Genomic DNA, 26,249 nt, shown 5'->3' on the forward strand with positions numbered 1-26,249 from the left:
GTGCTGAACATGCAAACATTCATTTCAAGCACACTGTGATCACAGACTGATTTTCAGCAATGAGAAATCCAAATCCTTTGTTATCTCTCTGGGTTTATCTGATAAAGAAATCTGCAGGACAGGCAACTACAAATCCTTAGTTCCCCTTTTTATTTTATGAGGGATATGAAATGAGCATTTCCTGGTTTGCAAGGATAGTAGTGGTTTTTTTTTGGTTCATGGATAAGTGGTGGTATGCTCACCTCAACCTTTGCATATAAAAACCCCAAACTTCTAGTCCCAAACCACAACAGAAGGCAGATCACAAGCACCTGATATTGCTTCAAAAGAACTTTTGAAAACCATACCCATCTATATTTCTATGACAAGATTTTACTTTTACCTTGAAATGGGTGTTCACAGAGGTCTTCATCATAGGACATATACTGTTTCCACTGATAAGCAGATTGTTTCTGGGCCACAATATGTTTGCTGTTTTTAACAGCTAATTTGTACTCTGATACACCAACTAATGCTTTTCCATCACAATTCCACCATAATAAGTATTGAGTTGAATCACATTCAAGCATGCTTAATGGCTGTTCTGGCCTACTGATGTTCAGTCCTAGACAGGTACTTCTGCCTATGTTGAAAAGACGGCGATTGGATACCCATTTCCATAACATGTCTTTTGATAGTTGATCACAGTCTTCCAGAACAAGGCCAAGGGTGTCCACTTTAATGCATAAGTTGGAATCTTCACTTTGTATAATAAATATCCCTTTATCTGTAGGAAATAAAGAAAATAAAATATGTTCAGTTCTGTAGAACACTGCAATTGATCAAATAGGTTTAAAAGACAAATATTTTAGTTGGAGCTATTTAGGAAAAAAACCAAAAATATCCATCAGAATAACTGTCACTTCACAAAATAATAGTACTGGTCTAACTACACTGCCAGCTGAGATTTTAACACGTGGACTACTTGCAAGATCACAAAAATAAGGCTAGCTAGTATTTCTCATGTTCGACAGAAACATCAGTCCTATTCAAAGAAAAAAACCAAGACACTGGTCACCAAGAAACACCCAGTAATGGAGTACAGGTTTATGTGCTACAAGAAATCATACTGTATATTGTAAAATAATTCTCAGGGAGGGGGATTAGAGAATGCAATTAAAGTAAAAGCTAAAAAGTTTAAGGCTGATATTGCCATATTCTCTGCCATATTCATTCTTTGCCTTTGGCAACTAAACAGGCAGAAAGAAAATATTTTAGATTGTAAAGAGTATACAGAAAGGGTAGGATTCATCTATATCACAAGAGCTGGTGGCTAAAGGTTAGAGTATGCCCTCCCTACAAAATGCATATTGTTCAACCATACATGACTACCATGGACCACAGCAGATGTTGTGGGGTAAGCCTGACATCTCAGCTTTCTTGGAATCATGTATAAATTCCTTGAATTATGCGACATCACATTAGAAGTATGTGGAAAAAAGCCAACTGTTTAATGTCTTGAGAGCAAATGTTTAACTGAGCATATAGACTGAAAAAAATGAGGGCAGCTGAGGAACTGGAAATCAGCAAGACATAAACCTGTAACAGCTCATCTATTTTATTCACTCTGAAATCCAATGGTAATCAACCCATGGAGTTCCTCTCACATTATAAGTGAGATATTTATTTTATGCCTCAGGAGATTATGTGCTGAAAACCTGAGCAATACTTCCATTTTACCTTGAAATTTCACAGTGATGATTTCTGCCATGTGTGCTTTTTAGCTACTGTAATCCACTACACCCAACATTCTGAAGCAGTAACTATAATAAAAAAAAATCCAAACCCTCTCAAACTGACACAGCCCACATCTAAAATACAAGATGCAGAGGTCCACCCAGACACAATCTTGGGTTTAGCACATACAGTTTAGGTATCGCTCTAGAGAAGAAAGATTTTTCTCAAGCAGCAGTGGAACAGTGCTGTAACAGACAGGAGACAGCTCACCAGTAAGATGCACACATGACAAGCAGAAAAAAATAATACAAATTATGAGGAGGTTTTTGCTTACAAATTCTGCAAAAAGCACATCAATAAGTCTGATTTACAAAGAGGACAGTCACACTGCAAATGGTATCACTGGTAGCAAGGGCACTTTCCACATGGCTATAGACACTGGTAACTTGCAATGGTGTAGGAAGCAGGAGCAAACCTCTCTGACTGGCAGCAGATGAGAACCAGCCTGTTATATATAACTGCAGTTCTCAAGCACCTAACAGCTGTCTGACGTTAAGTCCTTAACCCCTTGGGGCTGAGCAAGGTTCCTTTAATCACTGTATCTCTACAGTTCTGAGGTGTCTAAGCTCACTGAAAAGCCATCAGACAACACTCTGTGCCAGATACACTTTGCCTGTCTGGCCCTTCACCTATGAATTTTCTGTGAAGTTGTGCAGTTTGTGCTGGTTCCATCCTTCTTATCCAACCCAATCCTCCATGGGTGATGCAGGCATCTCTATCTACATGTCCAGAGAGGGTTTCTGTCTCTCATGCTAGGGTATGTCTTTCCCACAGCAGTCTTATCTTGGTTAGCCAAGAAAATACACTGTTCATTTGCTAGCTAAGTGGAAGCTGTGATGACGTTAGCACCAGTAAACACTGATTAATGAGGTTAATTCACCATGATACTGGGATTCACACTCAAATAAACTTCTTATGCAAACTCCCAATCTACCTCTGCCTCAACATCATACATCAACTCCCATGCAGCAGCTTCCTGGGGGTGGAGGGAGCAACACCATCAACCCAAAGATGAAGTATTCTCAACCTTTGAATGCCTTTATCTTGTAAGGCTCTTAGAGTTGCAGGAACTGCTGAGAAAAGATAAGGGTCTTACATACTCTACACAAGTAACTCCACTGGATGATATCTGTGAATAATACATGGTTTCCTTCAGCACCCTACAGCAACTTACGCCAAGAACGGCCAGACCATGACACTTGAGCCACACAGCCCCCTTCCAAATGTGGTTTCTGCTCCCCAACTAGAAGATGCAATTAGCAAGAGAGCCATTCTGGCCCAAGGACTGCCACGTAACTGCCAGCTCAAGGGAGAAGATGTGAGAGATGGCAGGCTCAGTAGCAGCTCCATGGGCCCCAACTCAGTCCTCTCAAGTGGGGCAGTGAGACAACTGGAACAGCTCCCAGCCTTCAGAACACTTCCAAAGCTTCCCTTCTTTCAGCTTATGAAGCTATGCCATCCATTTTACAGGTGCTCTCACTAAAGGGTTTTGTTACAAAGCCCCTGGGGCTGGGAGGATCCTGTGCCCAAAGTCTTGCATATGAAGAGCTGTTAAAGGCTTTATAAACTTGCAAGCCCCAGAGGACCCAAGGAGAAGAAGACAGCTTATACTTTAGAAATTGACAGGGTGGAGAAACACTGTCAGTTGGAAACAGCCAGCTTCTCCTACACCGAGGTCCTTCCATAAACCAACAAGGTGACAAGAAACAAACTCGCAAAAGTGAAGCATCAAGCTGACGTGAAGCCATAGATGAAGAGCTAACAGCAGACCAGTCCCTCCAAGTTCCTGTTTACTTAGGTTCAACACAGTGAATAAACGGCTGTAGCAAAACTAGGAGAACAAGATATCTTCATTTCCTTCCTCCTCACCTCCCACTTCCTTCCCTCTCAGACAGCAGTGAGGCTTGCTTATGTGGCAATTGAGAAAATAACTGGAATTTATTGGAAAGGATAAAAAAAGGTCATCTCTCTTGCCTCCAAGTGCAGAGAAACCAATGGGCAGTGGAATAACAAGGGCTTCCCGACCCTTTCACCCCAGAGCGGGGTGACACCTTCACCCTACCCAACCCCTCTTAGCCGGGGTCGGGCGGACCCCAGCAGGAGTCTCCCCCAGCCTTGACGCCTCCTGGCCGCCCATTGCACTAAGGCCCGTGGGCTTCCCCACGGCTGCAAGCCCGGAACGGAGGGACGAGGTTGAAAAGCGTCTGGGGATCGAACGGCTCAGCCCGGCGCCGCTGCACGACCAATGCCGCCCCCCGACCCGCCGCACCGCCCCCCTTCCCCGGGCAGGCCCCGGAGCCGTCACTCACTCCGAAGGGAGGGCACCTCGTCCCGGCTTAGGGCGGCGGAGCCCCGCGCCGTGCCGCCGAGCAGCAGGCAACACGCCAGGAGCCGCAGCCGCACGCCCAGCATCGCCGCGGCACTGCGCCCACCCGCTCCCGCTCCGCTCCACCTCACCGGCCCCGCCGATCCCTGCCCCGGGGAGGGCAGAGGAGCGATCCCACCCTGCGGCGCCCCGCGGAGCGGAGGAGGGGCGGCCCGGCCCTGGGGGTAGGCCCTCGAGCTTCCCCCGTGCGGCCGCGGGAGGGGCGGCGGGGGAATCTCGGCAGTCGCGCCGGTGCTGCCTGCTCCGCGTCCCATTCCCCGGGATAGGGAACGCCGCCGGAGACCGGCCGGCCGGAGGTGGAAGCGCCGCTCATGGAGCTCGGGCCGTTTGCCCAAATCAGGGTTGTGGATTCATGCAGACAAAAAGCTCTGTAGTAATCTTATTTTCCATCCGAAAACACTTTCTCATGCCTACACTCAAGGTGCTTTTATCCTAAAAAGGAACCAGAAAATACCTAGAGACACTGGAGGTGGGAAATCATCAATAGCACAGTCCAAGTTTGCAGATATGCTGCTCTGTCCCTGAGCAGCCTCACTTCTAAACACCCCTCTTTGGTGACTTGGGTTTTTAGCTAGGTCAGGTTGTCAGCTCGAAGTCATTTTACATTTTGGAATGGGGAAAAATTACTGCCTTCTTCCATTTTGTTAGACTTTTCAATAGAATATTCAAAGGAGCTGCCCCACTTGAGTTGAGTCTTACAGAAGCTATGAATAGCAGAGGGAAACTTGAAAGCAGAACTTTTAGTTAAAGATAGAGCAATTTTACTGGAATCAGCAGGACAGTTTGGTTTTAATCTGCATAAGCATGTTTCTGCATGGTTCTTTGTAGCAGACAAGTATACAAATGTATTCATAAATGTACAAAAATAAATGTACAGTGTTGGAGCATAATTGAACTGAGCCTCTGTTTCCCCATGTCCATCTCAATCATAATGCAAGGACGGAAACAGAAACCTCTGGGCTTGGGCAGAGTTTCTCACTGGTAGTTTAGTAGAAAGAATTGAGAAGCAAGTGAAGCCAAACACTTGGAAAGAAGCAGATAACTAGGAGGGTTTCTTCAAACAGTTTAACAGATGATAGAAATGTCTGGCAGAGAGCAAACAGCAGGAAACACTGCTGAACAAGCTGTTCGAGCAGTGACCTGGCTCTGCAAGACAGAAGGGTTGTAACTTTACAGGAACTGCACTGTTCTTCTCAGGAAAGCTGCAGCTTTCAGAGAATTTCAGATTCTGAGAGAGAAGCTTGTTAATGGCCATTTATGAAGATCTGGCCACTCAGAACTGTCTACAGCTCTTCAAGAGTAGTTGGCCACTGCTTTGAGTCGTGAGCTCCAGCAAAGAGCTCTGCTGCTCCAGAGCCCCCTCTTGGGTCACACTGAGAGATCACGCCTTGTGATCCCATATTTAAAAGTAAAGGTGCCAGCGAGCAAAACTGAGGCTGCTCCAAGGGAACGAGCCTGACCTCCAATGGGTTTTTCTGCTAAGTCAGTAAGATCAAAGTAAGCATGTTCTGATTCCTAATAATGAACATATCAACAGAGCTTTTGTAAATATTTTACTAAATGCAAAGAAGCATTTATTAATTCTGAGTAGTATTTCTTTGATATTCAGATTAATCTCTTTGACTAAAAAGGTTTTTACTGTCTTGAATCTGTTCTGTTCTTTCTAAACTGGTAGATCCTTTCTAGCTGCATTTATATTGGCCTGGGTATTTATAGCTAAGCTATCTCTACTTAATTACCATAATAAGATATATTTGCTGGCATACTGGCTTGTAAAACCAACGTGGTTGGCAATATTATCTGAAGTAAACTTGGTGACATAGTTTATATTATCTTATGCATCAAATTGTGTAACTTCCCAATTGTATTTGTTTGTTTTACCTGCTTTCCTTCAAAGCACTTGCTGTAGTGATTTGGCTCCTTTATTTCATTTTCCGTCTGGAACCCACTTTTTGTAAATACTTTTCCTCTTAATTTCTCTGTCAATGATCCATCCTCTTTCTTTTTGTGTATACTTAGGCCCATATATGTATGCGCACTTGTCTGAGCTGATCTGTCTTTGCTATTTAGGTACTCTACACAGCCATTCAACACCTTCCCCTGTCTTTGCTCAGACAGTAACTCAGCAGAAGTGGGGCTTGAGCATAGCCTTAAGCTCTGTTATTTACTAAAAGACCGAGAACTACAATTTAGGAAGGTGGGACAACCTCTTAACAACATACCATCAATCTAGTTGGGAAAAACAAAACAAAACAAAAACAAAACCAAAACCAACAGACTTGGCTGGATGTAAGGATATATGCTTGCAGAAATTTTAGGGCATAATGTGTACCCAGTGCTGACATGACTTTACGAGTTGGGAGTAGGTGCACCTTTGCACCTTGTGCACTCCCCTTCAGAAGAGCTGATCTTTTTTCCCAGCTGTGTGTTTACCTTTAGAAACCCTGCAGGTAATGGAAACATTTACTGTGCTCATTAGAGAATACTCAAACAGAGAAACCCAAAGCAATTTTACTTTCCTCTTTCCTTTAGCAATTTCTTCTCAGGTGGAATAATTTTTGCATTAGATACACTTTATTGAATACAAAGTAAGGTATAGACACTTATTTGTTTGTTATCTTTTTGTTTTGTGGTAAATCAGATATACAGTCAGTCTCATATCTGAGGATTTAAGAGCTGGGATTTAAGAAAGTCTGGAAGCCAGAGCTCCCATTGCCTTCATGGTGGTAGAACGTGTCTTCCTTACTTATATAATTATATTTTTATACTATATCCACACTTACACATATGGGTAGGAGCCAGGGGACCACTTGTTAAAATTTCTGCTCTCTTCTCTGAATTTTATGCTGGTAAGACAATAGAAAAAGCAAAAATATTTTCTAACCAGTGGGAATGACTTGCCACCAATGCTATTAAACCATTCAGGCCAGGTATCTTGGCCTTTGATATGGAGAAAGGCAGTAAAATTCCCAGGTTTTGTTGGTTTGTTTTCTTTTTTCCTTTTTTAATCAGTTCTCCTTCATATCTACAATAACTTAAAATAGAAGCAATTGGGAGTTTATTACATGGCAATTATACTATAATTATAGGTCTGATTTTTCATGTCAGCTGAGAATTCTAGAGAAAGCAAGTTTTAACCTCTCACCTAAGAAGATCTACAGGAGGTACAATTTGCCTTTGAACTAGAGTTATTAACATTGTAGCCTGAAGTTGGTGGTAAACACTTTTCCAAACACAGGTAACATTCAACTGCTGAACAGAGAATAGAAATTTCCTGTTTCTTCATACATAAAGACCTTGGTTTTATTTACACTCCTACTTATTCTAAATGTGGAAACAGTAATGAAAAAACTCACTCTTGAGAAAAGTTCCCTATGGAGAAATGGCTTTTTAAAAAGATACATCATACCTTGAGAAATTCACCCACCTGAATACAGAAATGTCTTAAAACTGTTTTAAATTGTCTATTTTGGTCAAAAATTAAATTTGTTTTTGTAAAAAACCCCTATTTAAAAGAAATACATTTTAAAAATTTAAAATTAAATTTTTAAAAACTAAATAGTTTTATGCTAAAACTGTAGCATAAATAGCATGAGGAAGGGATAGGTTGCAATGCAAATCAGGTTTTGGTTCTTTCTTGCATTGGCATAGTTATTGGCAGAACAGAGAGGCTGAGCCAGCTTCAAGAAACAAAATCATCATCTACCAAGACCTTTGAAAAGCCAAAGCCTTCATAGTTATCTACAATACCTGTCATTATTGTGCTTTTGTAGCTATCTGTCAATATTAGCTGATATGTGTGTATGTCAGTGAAAACACAGAAGTTTCTAAGCATGAACCATTCCTGAAACCAAACAAAACCCACCAAAAAAGTACAGACTTTTGAGGGTAGAATACATTCTAAATTATTTGCCATGAGCATACATTATGCAATTGTATCAGTTTCAGTTTTTACAATCCACTGTGAAATGCAAGAGAATGATTTTACTGTTTTCCTGGAGAACACAATGAAGTTTAAGTACAGTTCCATCACGAGTGCAGAGGAATGTTCTCTTTCTCAGAGGAAATTAGCAGACATCAAAATACATGACTTTTCATTAGAGGAGAAAAAAAAGAATTGAAGAGATTAAAGAGAAAATATGCATTTTGCCATGTAGTCCAAAAATATATTATGGCTCTTAAATCTGAGGAATGGATGGATCGTTAGGTTTAAGTAAGTTACACAATTTAGGGATCGTTGTATAAAAGAATGCCATATGTAATCAATCAGAGTTCCAGAAATAGGTTGCTTACAGCATTCATCCATTAACTCATTTCCTTGAAAAGTAAAAGGATCAAAAATAGAAGAAAATCCAGACGTGAAATCTCATGTGCTGTCTTAAAAAAGCAGGGGGAGGAGTTATAAAGTCTAAGGTATGCCAAAGCATGATAAATGTGCTAAGATTCATCAAATCATGTGAAAACAATGATAAAGACACATGCCAAAATGAAAAATGAAGAAAGAACAATAAAATACATTTAAAAATGCATTTGACTTTACAATCTTTATTCAAGGTTAAATAACTCCTTTTTTACAGAAAAAATTGGAGCATTTACCTGTTTCTTTCAAATAGACTACGATAAAAATTGTCTCTTTTTTTACTTTCAGATTTTTGTGTGATAAGTTTTATGGGGCAATAACTCCCTTATGCATATTGCAAACCAAACTTGAACTCCTGTGTAAAGGCAGACAAGACACAGAGAGTATTGCACTTGACATCCGAGTTTTGTATCCCAAGCTCCATGCCCACTAATTATATTACAAAACAAAGTTAAATGCAATCTGGACACATACAATACAGGTTAACATGCAACTTTTATAAATTAAATGAAAAATTATCTATTTAACATATTACTGAAATTACCATTCTACAGGGTGTAAAAGATACACAAATACCATGAAATTGCTAATGATTATTCTTTTATTCAGTTTAACTCTTCAGTGAATAAAAGTATTACTATTAAAAAATGTTTTGGCCACTCTCAAGGTCCAGCCTCAGGGCAAAACAATATTCATGAAATCAGTAGACCCACTCACCACACACAAACCCATTCATCATTTGGTGGAGGGAAAATGAAAGAAAAAGGTGAACTTTAGTACAAATGCTACAAGATAAAAGTAATATAGTTAATAAAAATAAGATGAACACCACTCTTGTTTTTAGGCTGAATACCAAGTAAGGTCTTGAAAGTTCTTGAGATCTGGGGGTTTAGTAAAAATGTATAATCTAAATTACTGCTGTTAAAAAGATGGCTCATATGAATGAGCCTACTTCTTTAATATCCTGCAATAATAGAGACCTTCCTCACCAAGCCCTTCTCTCTTCTGATGAATTCTTTGAAGGTGCACAGACCATTCATAGTACAGGCAGTCACAGCAATGAAATTGCAAAACATACTGCCTGATTTCTGTACATCTTTGATATTTTGGAGAGAGATTACTAGGAGGAGTAATTGAACTGTAAACATTGTCTACATACCAAATTGGAACTTTGCTCATGATTAGAAAGTGCAAGTGATGGGAAGAGAGGGGGTAGCTTTGTGAAATGAAATCTCCTCTAGGATCAGGGAATGTAGACCAGCAAGTGTTTGATATGAAATGTGGGCACCACTTTGTTAATAATGTTTGAATACTGAAATGCATTTCAATATTGAAATGAGTGACCTACAGAAGAAGGACTTCCAACTCTAATATTGAGTAGCAGAATCAGCCTTCTCAGAAACAGAACTTAAAAAGTATTTAATAAACAGTATAGCTTTTTGTTACTTTAAAAGTAATGAAAAACTGTAATTTCTTTCAGAGAAAGTTTGTTATTTGTTAACTTCTACTTGAAAAACAAAAGAGTAACAGATAATTTGCATGAACTAAATCCAGATTTCCCTAGTCCCTTAGGCAATGCTGACCCAATTGGAAACCAAGACAAAATCCAGGGTCCACTTTTGCCTCCTGTCAATTTATCCATGTGCCAGGAAAACAAGATTTGGTCCCACATGTAACTTGCACTGACATCTGTGGGAGTTTAGTGGTTGCAAGGGCCACAGATGCAAGCCTTTGTCTGTGCACAGTTTTCACGATGAGATACACAGAAATACTGAAGAGTACAGATGTGAACCTGTAACTAATCTGTTCCAGTTTAATGACAGCCATCATTTCCTTCACACTGCAATAATTTTGTATTTAATATGTGGTTATAGTTATCACCTTCTTTCCAAAGGCATCTGATATTGTTTATTTATCTTTGCACAGAAATATATACTATAGGTTCTAAGCCACTAATAGACAGTATTAACCAGTTTGTTTAAACAAAACAATCTTTGTAAACCAAAACTAACAGTTTCATTGAAACTAGATCCTCATCTGTAGCCATTGACTCAGTAGGCTTTGGATCAGGCCCTAAAACAGGCATGGGTCAGAGCTAGCTAATATATCAGTCTCACATACAGGAACTGTAGAGGATATAGAGACTGAAGTTGCACAGACTTTGTAAATATTTATTACAAAATGGACATCAAGTTTTTTAGTTCAAATATACGATTTGCTATAGGGAATGTATGTAAGTTTGCCTGTGACTGTGTCAATGTACCTTTGATGTCTAAGAAGTCGTCTTTTGTAAGTACGTTCATATGTACATTTTGACCATCTGTTCCAGAGTACTAAAAATGCTGAGGAAAAGTGGTATTAAAAAGTAAAGTACATATTGTTAGCTTAAAATAGCCCAATACTTCATGCCAGCATGTTTGCTGATTTTGTTGGGCTTTTTTTTTTCACTGGTTCTATGCATGATAACAGCATTACAATTTAAGAATTTGTGGCAAGTCAGTAGTAACTAGCAACAACTGAGATTTAAAAATCTCATTATTGTCTTGGAAATTAATATGAAGTGGAATCCATAGATCTATTTGTTACTCAATTTGGAAAAAAAAAAGAAAATGGCCCAAAAGAGCTGAATACATTATTTCACACATGAATAAATGCTTTGAGTGCTGTGCATTGAAAGAACCTCACAATTTTGGGTATATCAACAACAGAGTACTGTCTTTGTGTGTGATACTGAGTCTTTGTGTGTGATCTTTTCCTGCATCTAAAGGGCTTCTGCAACGGTTCATGTAATGGTCCAGCATGCAAGGTTTATTTTGAGTGCCTAAATTGTGGAATGGAGTTCTGGTAATCCTCTGGTTTAAAGTTCCTCTACCAGGGTCTCTAATTTACAATTGTTTCTCTTTTGCTCTGGATCCTCTCTACTGGAATGTAAGGAAAGGAAGGAAGGAAGGAAGGAAGGAAGGAAGGAAGGAAGGAAGGAAGGAAGGAAGGAAGGAAGGAAGGAAGGAAGGAAGGAAGGAAGGAAGGAAGGAAGGAAGGAAGGAAGGAAGGAAGGAAGGAAGGAAGGAAGGAAGGAAGGAAGGAAGGAAGGAAGGAAGGAAGGAAGGAAGGAAGGAAGGAAGGAAGGAAGGAAGGAAGGAAGGAAGGAAGGAAGGAAGGAAGGAAGGAAGGAAGGAAGGAAGGAAGGAAGGAAGAAGGAAAAGAGAAAATAAAAAAGAAAAAAGAAAAAAGAAAAAAGAAAAGGCAGTTTATGTCTGAAACAGAAAACAACTCTGCAAGTGAATAAGGGCTTGGTTTAACTTTCCCTAAGAAAACCCTAGGGACTGGCTTCTTAAAGAACACCAAACAGCAACAAGGACAAGGAAAGAGGGAAACACAACAAGAAAGAAGAATTAGAGAGGAGATGTTTCTGTATACCTTAGATGCACAGAAGATAGGCAATAATACTACTTGTTTCCGATGAAAGACTACTCGGTCACACAAGTGCTATGAGGAACCTCTAACCTCAGTAGTTTAAGCTGCATTCATGAAAAAATTATCTCTTAAAATTTAATCCAGCCCACCAAATAGACTGGTACAAATACATTCCTAAATACAAATATATGGGATTAGAGTTCAGTATACAGCTCATTGTATATACTTCATTTCACAAAATAGGCTGTACAATATACATACAATAATTTTAAATCCTCGATATTAATGAAAAAATTAAAAATATTTGTGATGCTGATTTTTTTTTTTTTTTTTTTTAAGATTGAGGGCTTTAATATTAGAGTTGGTAGGGTTTTTTAAATATTTCTATAACTTTTACCACTAATATGTTATCTATAGTTTTGCCAAAACGAGACAGATTTTCTCTTAACAGAATGATTATACCACTGTGACGTGTAAATGAACTGATAAGAACAGCTGAGAATAAACAAGTAGTTTTAGTTTTCCTGCCAGTAAAACTAAGTTTGTAGTGTTGGAGGTGCTAACAGGAATCTGTAGCCATGGCCCCTTTTTGCTTTTCTTGATTCTTGTAAGTTACGTTTTTGAAAGTGGTTGTTGAGCCTCTGTACAGTGGATTTGTTTCCTAAAAAAAAAAAAAAAAAAAAAAAAGAAGCAAACACAAACAGAAGAAAAGGGAGTCATGCAATGTTTAACTCCTTTTGTCATAGCTTCAGCTGCAAGCAGAAGTAGCTGCACACCGCTGCTTTGAGCGTCCCTCTTCAGTAAAGGGATCATTTTGGTCCATGATTCCTGACCCTGCATTACAGTGCAGGTTGTACTTGCACCAGATAGTATTACTCTGCTTCCCAATGTGCAGAAGATGATTTGTATTCTACTTTGTGAGAAACTCAGGCCACAGATCTGCCTGGCCCAGCAATGTACTTCCAACAGTGGGTGAATCAGGCTGCCAAGGAAAAGCTGACACACGTTTCACAAACCTCCTGGGTTAGAAGGACTGTCCTCCTCTTATGGATTTGTCTGTAGACATTTTGAATCCATGCAAACTTTTATCATCCAGAATATCTTTGGAAACAAATGGTATGCCCTAAGCTCATATTGTGTAATAATGTCTTTTGACTTCTTTGGAGCTTGGTATCTCACTAATATGAGAAAGCCAGCGTTCCACTTGTCCTTCTGACACCCACCAAAAATGCTTACTCAACATGCTTTTTTCTGAAGAGCCTCAGAAGTCTTAAAGATTTTGCAAAGAGCAAAAAAGCCAGCAGCAGAAAGGAAAATAAAAAAGGGAACATGTGGTAAGAGCTTGCATTAAGCACCCGCATGCTATCGATAGGAAATAAGACCTGAACTTTTTTGTTGTTTTACCTGCATTTTGGACAGCCTACATTCATTGCTCCTCTGTGTAAGTGAGCTTACAGTATTACACAAAGGTCACCAGTAATGTCTCTTTTCTAAAATGGGCTCTGTTTCTGGGAAGAGGGGTGCGCCTCTGATAGGCAGTGAATAACTTTGCTAAGATTACTCAAAGGTAAGGTACTAATTAAAAAAAGAACTATTTAGAAAATGTTATCTACATGCTTTGACATGTGGAAGGAATTAAACCAGAAGATCAAATTCTAGCTATTTTTCATATCTAAAAAAATCCTAATTACACTTTATAGAATACTAACTGTAGTGAAAAGCTACAAGTAAAATCTATCAATGTAAAAGAACAAAGCCAAGACAGATGATTTTAAAGGTTGTTGTGCACCATGCAACCAAATTAAAGAATCTCATATAAAATCAATTCATAACGTACCGTTTGCCATTTAACTTTTGATTTTTCCACTTCAAACTTGGCCACCTCTTTTCGGTCCTGAACTGACACCAGTAGTTTCCATATGCAAAGTAAAACAATGCCAATGAGAAGGATAGCAAGGATGACACCCACCATTATCATTGGAATATTTGGAAGCTGTGGGCAATCTGTGGAAACAAAACCAATTATGACTGTGGATATCCAATCAATAAATTCTAGGCAATTAAAAACAGCCAAGAGGCATGCTGGGCTTTTCATTTGCTGAGAACTGTGCATGCCTTTTACTTCAAGTCCATGTTATTTTTCTCCTGCTAACTGCTAAAGGGTTTGTGAAACTGGCTGAAAAATATTGCATTAAAATGTTACAAAAATTAATTGCTAACTTCTTCCCCTGGTAGTTTACTGTGTCAGTTAACAGCTGCTGGATAGAGCTTTTCTGGAGGCCTTATCTCAGTTCACGTTTGCATACATTGCAGCCACCACAGCACAATAGCTTCAAGGCCCAGGAGCTGAATAGTAGACGACAGCACAGCTGGTTATTGTAGAGTAATGGGAGGGCCACTACACAGGGTTTAATGAGCTTGGTCTCCCTTAAGATATTTATTTCACTTTTTTCTTTTATTCAGATCTACATAAAATACATAGTAAATGTATTTAATAAAGAGAAAAATCTTACTCTTAAATTCTTGAGTCTTAGGGGTGTAGTTTACAAAGGGATGTGCTTCTTTAGTACTAGCTTTGTTACAACTATATTTGGTTTTGTATAGGTTACAATTACAGAAGAACACTCTTCTTACGGTAGAAGCTGCTTTTATTTGTGCAGTAAAATCCCTTTTATTCTCACATGTATGCTAGACAAAGGCTAAAGAAAGGGTTAAAAAAATCAGTGCCATTTGTGCTAACAGAACAAGGCTACAAATCTGCTTTCTCTAAAACTAAAAAACATTTAACCCTGAGACACTGGGTGTGTCAAAACAAGCAAACAAAAAAAAGTATTTTTATTGCCTGGAAACTAAAGTGTTTGGCAGATGAAAAGCGGTGTCTGTGTTCTTTCGTGTCCTACATGATTAGAAGCTTTAATGAAACATCAGTATTGAAACAGCAGCAAATGAAGTAGCAATATTAAATGAAAGGATATAAAGAGATCTGTTGAATATCAGTTATGTAAAATATTCAAAACTTAACGGTACTGAAACAATAAAGGTAATTATAAAAGTATTCATCAGGTATACCCACTTTGTTGATTTGATTTGTCTTGATTTGATTTTTTTATTTGATTGTCTTGGATATTTTTCCATCTTCAAAATATATGTAATTTCAAAGTGACTTATAGTTTTCTCATATAATGCAAAAGACAGTTGGTATTGTCGTCTTTGATTTACACAAGGATTTAGAAAAAATAACTTACTCTTGCAGTCCAGGGATCATTCTGACCATCTTTCATTAAAGGCCAAGTATTTATTTTACTAGTGCATGAAATAAGTACTTGAGGAGGTGGTCTTCTAGCTGGGCAGAGGAGAGCTATAAACACAAGGAAGTTCTGTGCTGCTTAAAAATGCTCAGCTTCTAGATAGCTCACCCTGCCTGCATTTTTAAATTCTATTTATGTAGAAAACGCAATATTCACCGCTTACCTTTCTGTTCTATGCTATGAATGACTGTCCTTCCCTGTTCATCCACAGCCAGTAGAAATGTGGTTATACATTCATTTTCCCCCTGCAAAGAGCAGGGAATGGATTTATCCTCTGAATAATCTGCAGAGGGAAGGAGAGAAAGTCGTTGTTCAAATCAGATGCAATTTAACATGTAATAACAAGAGAGACTGCTGGCATTATGTTTGTCACAGCCTCATCTGTGGATGGTAAAGAGTGAAGGATGAAAGCAGAAATAACCTCAGAATTTCTACAGAATTCAACAACCTTTCTTTTAACCCAAGCTTTGTTTTGTTTCCAGTTTTTCACTTCTATCTTCAAAGAACAGATTCAGGTGGTGTCAATCTGCACTGACCATATAGTGTACTGTGAATTTCAATGAATTGGAAGTGCTTCCAAGATGCTTTACCACCAGCTGTCTAAGAAATGTAATAGTCCCCAGTTACAGGACAAAGTAAACAGTATGTTCTCTTTGGTTTACAGCTACTCCTACCATGTCTAGATTATGTTTCAGAAGTAGATACACATACAGCAATGGATAACGTTAAAAGGGCTGCATTTATTTCTTCCACAATAGCCCTCCCAAAGATTAGTGTGTCCGGCACTGTCACAATGGTAAATATAGATTAATAACAGAAACTGCGATTCTGGATCTTTGTAACGTGATTCCAGGGGAAGCAGATAAAAAGTGATCTGAGATGACAGTCTGCCCCATTTATTTGCCCCTCAATTTTATGCAGATCTGCACAAAAACTTAATCTTTTTTTTTTTTTTTTTTTTTTAGATGATTTCTAAACAGGAAGCCTTTTCTGCTGAGAAAACTTCATCCACAGGGAACAGAGAGACAGGAGGAAGCTGGCTCTAAGAGACAATGTAATGCAAATGATTGAAAATTGAGACTGGAGGTCCAGAGCCATAAATACCATAATTTGAAGCCTAACAATTACATAATATTTTTATAGAGCAAAACGTCTGACCTCACAATACCTTCGGGGCTGAAAACTTACTATATTTCCATATAACCCAGTATTTTAACAGCACTGGAAATCTAGGTATGCTTTTCAATAAATTTTTTAGAAAAACTTCTTAGGTTTTATTTTTAGAGGTAAGAAAAAACAGTAAATTTCTCAAGCATTTCTTTAAAAATAATTGTCACTTTCCATTATTTCTTAGCCATTTAAAACTCTTACTAAAAATTCATAAGCAACTGTGCTGAAAATCTTAAGTTTTCAAAATGAGTAATGAAATATAAAGCAAGAATCAGACCGGATATGGATTTTAAAGAAACATGTGGTACATAAAGAAAAAAGTGCTCACTTATCTTTCTGGTGGTTTTGTTTATATTGCTTATCGTCATAAAGTTTGGTCTTACAGACAACACTGCTGAACACCATAGAAAATATCAAAGTATAAATAAGGGACTGCCCTAGAGTCCTTTTCTCTGCTTGTTATAAAAAGATAATCACATCTGGGTAGATTTTAATGGAAATATGCTCATGATTTGTGATACTCCTGTATTTAACCTGTTGCCTGTCCTGAGTGGCAGAGCAATGTGTTATCTATCAAAGTGACAGACAGACAAAACTTGCTGATTTATCAAGATTTGGTTTTGTTAGAAGAGCCACAAACTGCAGACTGAGTGTGCTGATTTAATGGCACTCATTACCAGTCACAATTCCAGTAATGCTGTCACAAGTTTTGCAATATTGGTTGTTTCCCAATTCTTTTAAGCAAGAACATCCAGAGAATATTAGCTTGCTTAAAAAAAAAAAAAAGGGAAAAGGGTAGTTGTTAGCTATCCTGAAAGCAGAGACAAACTTGCAGGCGTATTCCAAATATCATCCAGAAGGCAGTAACTGCAAATATATTAATTATATCTAAACTGTAACTTTTTAATTTGAGACCAAGGGGAGCAGAAATCTGATCGTGTGCAAGGATGAAGAAATGAAAGCAAAGATGCCAGTTCAAGCCATTCAGAATGCTGCTTATGCTTAGTATTTTCATTTCTCTGATGTTATTTTTAGGATGAAGGATCACTAAGAGAGACTATTGCATACATGATTTTCAGTTCATCAGCACTAAAATTTGCCTAGGTGGGTAAACTATTGTAATTTACACCTGTGTAATTTTCTGCATTCTGCAGTGAATCATCATACTTCTCCCACTTCTGCCTGCAACCTAATTCCATTAATTTCAGTGGTATTTAAAATCACTGGAAGAATAATTGCGTAAGAGTGGTAAGCTGGAGCTCCGAGGTGCAAAAGACTATTTTTTAACAGATACTTAGATAAAAGATTCAACAACAACAAAAAATTGACTGTAAATTTAAATGTCATTATGCCCTTTCTTATTTGTCTTTTGCTCAACAAAATGCTCTTTTTGATCAGCTTCATGTCACTTTGAGTCAGAACAACAGAGCAGTGCTGACACAGGGATTTATTCAGGCTCCAGCATCCAGTTTGTTGCTGCACTGGGAATTTTTGTGGTGACAAAACTCTGTGGTAGGAAAAACTCAGTTTCTCTGAGAAGAGTGTAAGAGTCTCTATTGGGCTTGTGACAGGAGCAGCCTGGTGCCCTGTGGCTGGGATGATGGCAGGAGCCACTTAGGAATTGCGGCTCCTCCTGGGGAGCAAGTAGAGCAACAGGGGCTCCTCTTACACCCATCTGGCAAAGGAGGATTATTCAAATCTTAAAAATGGCTGAATATAAAGACTCAAAAGTGATGCCTGCTGTGGAGATAAGCCCAGTAAATGTGAAGCCATCAGCACATACAGAGCTGCTGTACCATCCTGTGTCCTGCTGGATCTCCAGGCAGGCTTGGAGGCTAAAACAGGCATTCCCATGAAACAGGAAAATGTGAAGCCTATGCTTTTTTTATTGCTCCACATTTCCAGTTATTTAGTTGTGACATACACATGCAAAAGAGAAAGTAAGTCTTTAAAGTGCTAATATTTTATTTAATGTTATTTCTAGTTTTCAAAAAGCCTTGAAGCATTAAAGAAGCTGAAATATAAACCAGAAAGCAGCAGTATGCTACTGTATGAAGTTGCTCAATAATCTGTCTGAAATATGTGGTGGTCTAGTTATACCACTTTCAAAATCCCTTTTTTGTTTAGGTAATACAGTTTTGATTTCAGAATAATTGTTTGACTATTATTCTGAAAACTATTCTTTTCCTTTTGGGACTTCTTAATGAGGCAATCTTTCTGCCAAATCTTCTGAGCTATTATTTCACAAGCATTTAAGATGAAACAGAGTTTGCAACAGCCTCTTCTTTTGTTTTTTGGTTTTTTTTTTTTGAGGGGTTAGGATGGGAACAATTACCCAGCCCTCACTATAGCAGTTGTTGTAACTGCTGCAAGTAAATCTTAAATCTAAAATAGTAACTGGCAGTCCCAATCAGCGAAGCACAGGACTTGCAAAAAAGGAAATAAGCAGAAACAGGAGATGACATTGTCATGCTCATATTCCTGTGACCTCTGTGTATGTGACCAGAGCCACGTAAGCGAGGCTGTTTCTGCTCGTAGAAACCACTGTTTCTGCTCTTGATTATTATTCATTATATTTGAAAGTAGAATGTATTATATATTCCTAGCTACAAATATATGCCATCTGGCAACAACAACCTGAATACTTTACTAAATAGTGTTTATATGCTTTTGAAGCTTGTAAAGACAATTTTATGTTTATAAACAAAGATTGATGTCTAGGAAGGCAAAGCATGATAATAATTTTAATAAAAACACAACGTTAGAATTAGTTTTCATTAGGGCAACATTTGCAACTTTTGAGCTCTGTATTATGAAGTAATGACATCAAAACCAAAAGGTAGATCTTTGTTGTACATCAGTGAAATTTATGCATGCATGCAGCTCTGAATGGGCTTCCAACAGTTTGTAGGCTGTGCATACAGCATTCTGCATCGTCATCCTAGTTCTTACATTTGTCTTACTTAATGCTTATGGTACATCTGTGATGTGGATAGATTGCAGCTATGTCCTGCCTCACCTAATAATTGCATTTTACCATGCGATTGAGACTAGAATTGCCATTAGAATAAATACAGACTGCTTACTGAACAGGCAAATCCCTTCCGCTACAGCAAAGAAAAAGATGCACTATTTCATTTAAAGTTTGGTGGGATTTTGGTTGTGCTTCTTTTACTTTTTTTTTTTTTCCTTTTCCTGAGAGCAATATCTTATTCAAGGTTAATTCTTATTCTACAAATTCCAATTGATGGAAGGCAGTTTTGAATTAAAGCAAACAACTGAAAGATGTGCTTAGTCTCTAGAATACTAGAAACGTCTTTGCCACAGGTTAAAGGGCTGTGTCTAGTTGCCAGCTGTAATCAAGAGTCTGCATAAGGACTGGAGTCAGGTTTTGCATTCGTATGATAAAAAAAGCCACACAGGAACTCATGGTACAGGCATGACATAAACTGAGGGGCCTTCATCAGCCACTGATTTGTAGGGACTGGTATTTATTAAATCCTATGCTTTTTACATAAACTGCTTAGAAAGCAGGCATGATCCAGTGAGTTAACCTGGAAGGATAATACCAGCCCTGGTCTGTATTTCCTACTTACCACAGAACTGTAGACAAGCAGCAATTGCCTCGTAAGCCTTAATATAATTCCATGGCAGAACAACAAGGCTACTTTCTACTACTGAAAGTGGAAACTATCACTAATCACACGCACACAGAAAAGGAAGACTGAGTGCACAAACCCTTTGTGGTGCTGACAGTTGCATCAACCAATTTGCATTTTTCACTGCATTCTCCTGGTGACTTGTCATCAGAAGCCAACTGACATTCCACACAGCTCCTGTATAAAATAATTCAGTAGCTCATCAATCTCTGCGTGTCATAAAGCAACAATATAAAAGCCTGAACGCATGCATCTGCATTTTAAAAGGAAGCTAAACAAAAGGTTTAGCTACTACTAAGGATACTGTAGTTCTCAGAAATATGATAGGTATTGCCACCAAAAACCCCCCACCTGAATAAAGGTATTGTGGATAAGCTCTTTCTTGTCCTCTTTTCTCTCCCAGCTAATTAGCTACCAGACAGAATCCCAGGCAACATTATTCATGTCGGTCTACCAAAGATACGGGGTTACTCACACATAACATTCATTTTCAAAAAGGAATATTCTGAACTAAGCTCATGCTAAATACCAGCCAAAGGAATGTCTATCGGATGAGCAATATCTGAAATAGGCTTCAGAGAGATCAACTGGGGCACCTACTGTAATTCTTCCTTTGCTGAAAGTCTGTTGAATAATGTATTAAAACACTATTCAGGTATCTCAACAGATGTCTCTTGAATGCAATTATTTGTCTCAGGAATTATTTACTTAGATCCTAATTATAATAATGCAATTTACTCTAAAATTGTTTATTTAATGGTGAAATGACTGAAATAGTCTTTAAAAACACAGAATCTAAACTAATTCCTTTAGAAATAATTGAAAATCTTCCCAGAAATTCATTGAGGTTTTTAATAAATCCAGAGTTTATTCATGAAAAAAGAAAAGAGTGAAATTTTCATATATGAAAATTTCATATATGAAAATTTTTGATGCAAAATGTATCTTGCTGATTCTTTATGAATAGCTTCAGCTGGATTGAGGGGCTGAGACTCTGAGAAGCAGCCTGAAGGACTGATTGCTTAAAGAAAAGAAAGGGAGGAACTGCAACAAAACAGCCCCGAAACCCCTGGCCATCTCCTGTTGCATTGAGTTACATATATCCATGGGAATATGCTGAGACTGCAGAGATTATCTTCACAAGATGCAGATGACCTTATCACTTGCTTTGGAGATGGCCAAATAGTAAAAGCAAGCAAGTAATGGGATAGCCTCTATCTCATGGAGACAAATTCAGTGTTGTTGGTGTTTTTGTCATATTTGCCATGTTTCTCATATGACCACTCTTTTTCTCAGCTGCCTAGCCATTGATCCCCACTCCCTCTGACCTGGTCTTTCAGCTTTCTCAGTTACCCTACTCAGGTATTCCCAGTGTTCTCTCTCTTTTGGCTTTCCTTGCCCTGTGTTTCTACAAGGAAAAACACTGAAACAGAGAGAAAAGATCTAACACTGCATACAATATATGTTTAAATAGGCTAATGTAATGCCCATCATGTAACTTTATATTTCTTACTCTCTGCCAAATTGGGCAGAAGAAAGCAGCAGCATTGTCCCTCATGTTTAGAGTAGTTGCATGCAGAATTTCTCTTTATTTAAAGCTTTGAACAAACCGATAGGTTCACTTTTGTGAGTCAAATTCAGCAGTAATATAAGTGGAAATTTAATCACATGCCATAGAATAGTTTCTCATCTCAGATACATTGCTGGTTTCAACAGCAGACATGCAAAAAACAGTGGTGGAGAGTGGCTGTGGAAGAGAAATGAGCTTCAACAGAGTAAGTAGACATGACATCGTCATGAAACATTAATGCAACTTAAACTGACTTGGCACTTCAGCAAGCAAAAATAGGAACATTAATAACATGTATTCTGTGAAGCCAGATTTGTCTTCTAGCTTAAATTTCTACTGAAAACTGTTCATTTTGAACTGGCTTTAGCCCTGCAAGAGCTCACACAATACAAGCATAAGCATGGGTTTACTATGAGTGGTCAGCATTATGTCACACATATTTTTGGTTGCTTTTCCTATCAGGCACTGTAGCATGCACCATGCATCACAGCAGGAAAGTTACATGAATTTTGTATGCTCAGTGAACAGAAGACACTTCACCATTTACAATCAATTTATCATCAAATTATATATGACATATGGCTACCCACTGATTTCGTCCCCAGACTATGACCTAATTTATCATAGTTGGGCCTCTTTGATTCACCCAAGTTAACTGAATTTGGACTATGAATTTCACATGTATAAAGCCTGAGCAGGCAGTGTGACCTTATTCGTATGCATGAGAACAGTAATGTAAATGCCATTTTTTTTCTGCGAGTCCTCATTTTTGCTGTATCAGCTATGCTGAGATAATTTCAATCTGTACTATGAACTGGAAGGAGATTCATCTGGTTTTATCTGATGTTATCACATAAAGACACCATTCTGGTTAATTGGACAGCCAGGGACAGCCGTGGGAATCAGATGCTTTACTTGTACTTCTTGAAGGGGATTAAACTGTTTTCCATAAAGTTCTTTTACAAGAGTAATACCAATAAATGGTAGGTGTACAAGTCATGACTATGCCTCTCAAAGGGCAAAAAAGCTCTTGGGTTCTGGTCTGTAAATCCAGTTTACAGTAGTGACAGTAAGCACACTGCTGAGGCAGCATAGGAAAGAGACACCTGAACGATACAAATATAAAACCAGCACATTACCGCCTGAAACTGCAAGGGTCACCGCAGAGAGGACATTTTTCACAAGTCTGGCCTGAAGCCCCTGGATGGGTGCAAGCACACGACCCACAAACACATTCGCCTCTCCCGTTGCACAATGTCCCATCCTCAGCAATACAGGCACTGGTGTCAGTTGTGCAATTACAGTATTCACCAGTCCATCCACTGTGGCACGTGCATTCCCCACAGTCACAGTTACCGTTACCTGGAAAAAACATTTATTATACTTCAGATCAGTTTCTTAGTATGAATCTGGATGATAGCCTTTAAAGTCATTCTCCTTAACAGCAGATATTTTCCCCTCTCCAACTCTTCTCACTCTTAAACATCTTTCTTCCTCCCACAGCATTTGCAGTGTTAAGCCAGAGGATAAAATTTTCACTTAGACTGGCTGTAAGCCAAGTGCAGCTCCATTCTCTTCACTGGAGTCCTCCACACAGATCATATCTCCCAACAGTACACAACCTAATCAGTAAATCCCCTTTAATTTGTAGCAGTAGAATTTCAGCCTTTCTACTCAGCAGTCTTGTTGGTGGTTCCTGACAGTTTAACTATTCGGATTGTTTTAATAGAATCACTTCTGATTTATAATGGCATAGCCCAGGGAAACAATTATAAACACAAATTCTCAAATTCTGATTATATCCTACTAACCAGGACACTAAGGCAAACGAAGAGTAATTGAGGTTACTGGGTTAAAAGTCTAAAAATATCAGAATTATCCTAAAAAGTGATTAAGATTAATCAAGCAATATTGCTATGCTTTGATAATGATGTCAGAGTGAAATTGTACACTGTCAATATACTTACCTAATGTAATGTATGTATGTCAGATGTACATCAATATACTTACCTAAACTTTCTTGGAGCTACAATCATCTATAGCCATTAAAAGTCTGATCCGGTGTGATGGTAGCTAATATGGCCCAGTAAAGCCATACAAACTCAGACTAGCTATGGAGTGGTTAAAGGTGTCTCATTTTTAAATTTGAAAACGGGATTAAAAATTGTTTCTTGTTTTAAGATCACTCAGAAATGGTAAATTATACAGCATTGAGTGCAAGTGCAGAAATGATGCAAATACAGATTCACAAGTTCATAGCTAAGAGTGAAAAATAAAGCTCTAAAATGCAGACACGAAAAATACCGTCAAGGGACCATACCTGCACACTGGAGCCCTCTGTGTCTCACACACGAGAAGTCATCACATTCACAGCGTGGCCCATACACCTTTCCGTACAGGGACGGGTGGCAGATGCACTGCCCGCAGTAACAGTCACCTCTCCCGCTGCAGGAGCTCTGCTCTGCTGAGCCCTTGCAGGAGCTGGTGTTGAGGGAGCTCTCGTCGCATTCACAGTGTGGCCCCACGTACCCTGGGCTGCAGATGCACACCCCACACTCGAATGATCCTTTCCCGTTGTTGCATTTTGGGCTGTTCATCTCAGCCTTTGCCTGACAGCTACAGCCACACTGGGGATCAATCTCTATTTCCAGTGTGTCACTGAGCCCCAGTGGTTTTATCACAATATGCCTTCTGTTTTTTTCACAAGAGGAGAGACTTACAGTCACGTTGAAAGAGACCTGGAAGGGAAGTGGTGTCTGTTTGGAGCTGCAGCACAGTAGCTCTGCAGGGTACTCTGGAAGCACATGCAGAGGACAGAACAGGAGAGTCACAGATACCACCTACACTTCTGTAACTTTTTCAGAGGGAAGATTTCTTAATAAAGAGCTAACTCTCTGCCTTGGTGTCCTACCTTCTCTGGGCTTCATGTCTTTTGAGAATTTGTGCTTTACTTACTGTGTCTCCCACTTTTACATGAGAACATTTCCTCTGATGTGGAAAGAAGGTCCCATTGTAACAGATGGCTGTGAAAGAGAGATTGAGCCCTTCTGTCTCTCCCAGGATCTCCAGCTCCACCTCGGACCTCAGCTCCTTAAAGGAAAAAGGTGTGAGATGAATGGAGCAATAACACTGCCAAGAGCACTACTGCTCCACACCTGTGGAAGATTGACTGTAACTGATCCTGACTTACATAGGTAAATGTGTGGATTTGGCACTTCACTCTATTGCAAGAAAAATGGGGAATGAACAAAACAAAGCAAGTGCTGACAGAACCGCCTTTCAGTGGAAAGCAATGGTGGTATCAGTTTAATATCCACTACCATGGGGCTTATTTCATGCCCTTGCAGAAGAATAAATTCAATGTTTTATTAAATCATCTTTCATGATAAAGCGCTCTGCTGACTGATACAGGTTTTCCTTCAGGTCTTACTGAGGAAAGGATTTGTCTCCCTGATTGCATTGCTAGAACTGGGCTTTTCCTGATTAGTCAGCCTATGTCAACATTGCTCCTTCTTTATCTCTTCTGGTAGAATTTCCTGGTAGGCTGTTTCACAGACAGGCAGTGTAGAAGAGGAGGAGCCACACTCCATGTTAAGAAGAAACTTGGATGTATAAAAGTAAACTATGGCGATTGTGGAAGTCCTGTTGAATGCCTGTGAGTCAAGATCAAAGAGGTTGTCTCCAAGGGGAATGTTACAGCAGGCATCTGCTACTGACCTCCAAACCAAGGCGATAAGGCCAATGAAGCAATATTTGGGTCACTTGAGCAAGCGTCAGGTCAGCAGAACCTGGGTCTTATGGGTGACTTCAGCTACCCAAACATTTGCTGGAAGAACAATACAGCAGCTCACATGTCATCCATCAAGTTCCTGGAATACGCAGAGGACTGCTTCCTCATACAAATGTTAGCTGTGCCAATAGGAATGAGGCACTGCCGGACTTGCTACTCACAAACAGAAAACCTGCATTGTAATGTCTCAGTGATAATATTGGCTGCAGTGATCAAAATATTGTGGAGTTTGGGACCTGGCTGAACCTGCTGAAGGCTAGTACTAAGAGCAAACTTCAGCTCAGTCAGAGCTCAGTTGGGAGAGATTCCATGGGAAGCTTGTATGGAGTATAGAGGAGCTAGCGAGCGCTGGGAGATTTTCAAGAATGCTTTCAAAGCACAAAACCAGTTCATCACCTTCAAAGATAAGGGAAGTAGGTGGAGCAAGAGACCTGCTTGGCTTAACTGCAAGCTTCTGAGTCTGCTCAAAACCAAAAGAGAAGTGTACCAGAGATGGAATAGCAGACAATTAACCATTGAGAATTATAAAGGCATTATCAGGGTGTGCAGAGATGAAGTTAGAAAAGCAAAATCTCAGCTTTGATTGAAACTGGCCAGAGATGCCAAAAACTATAAGAAAGGGTTCTTCAGGAGCCATACATTGACAGGGTGCAGAGAAGGACCACAAAGATGACCAAAGGACTGGGAAGGCTTCTGCGTGAGGAAAGGCGGAGAGAACTGGGTTTGTTCAGCCTTGAGAAAAGAAGGCTTGGGGAGACCTTATCATCCTGTTCCAGTATTTAAAGGGTGGCTACAAAGAAGATGAAGATTCCCTTT

The 26,249-nt window shown here is 39.2% G+C and overlaps 2 protein-coding genes across 2 annotated transcripts in view; both read right to left on the minus strand.

Annotated features, from left to right (window-relative positions):
- LOC308222611 (secretory phospholipase A2 receptor-like) overlaps positions 1 to 4,188 on the minus strand; it is a gene marked incomplete at its 5' end in the record, with an annotated part of 37,964 nt that extends 33,776 nt beyond the window's left edge. Inside the window, 2 exons of the mRNA XM_080620877.1 lie at positions 383 to 766; positions 4,086 to 4,188. Of these exons, the coding sequence (XP_080477003.1) occupies positions 383 to 766; positions 4,086 to 4,188 (487 nt within the window). The remainder of the gene's footprint in view (positions 1 to 382; positions 767 to 4,085) is intronic.
- A 9,207-nt stretch (positions 4,189 to 13,395) lies between these two features.
- ITGB6 (integrin subunit beta 6) overlaps positions 13,396 to 26,249 on the minus strand; it is a gene marked incomplete at both ends in the record, with an annotated part of 28,864 nt that continues 16,010 nt past the window's right edge. The window contains 7 exons of the mRNA XM_080621098.1: positions 13,396 to 13,464; positions 13,774 to 13,940; positions 15,408 to 15,527; positions 20,153 to 20,250; positions 22,783 to 23,005; positions 23,964 to 24,381; positions 24,599 to 24,733. Coding sequence (XP_080477224.1) covers positions 13,396 to 13,464; positions 13,774 to 13,940; positions 15,408 to 15,527; positions 20,153 to 20,250; positions 22,783 to 23,005; positions 23,964 to 24,381; positions 24,599 to 24,733 — 1,230 coding nt within the window. The remainder of the gene's footprint in view (positions 13,465 to 13,773; positions 13,941 to 15,407; positions 15,528 to 20,152; positions 20,251 to 22,782; positions 23,006 to 23,963; positions 24,382 to 24,598; positions 24,734 to 26,249) is intronic.

The sequence above is a fragment of the Psittacula echo genome (genome assembly GCF_963264785.1).
Source record: "Psittacula echo genome assembly, chromosome: 6".
Taxonomy (NCBI): Eukaryota; Metazoa; Chordata; class Aves; order Psittaciformes; family Psittacidae; genus Psittacula; species Psittacula echo.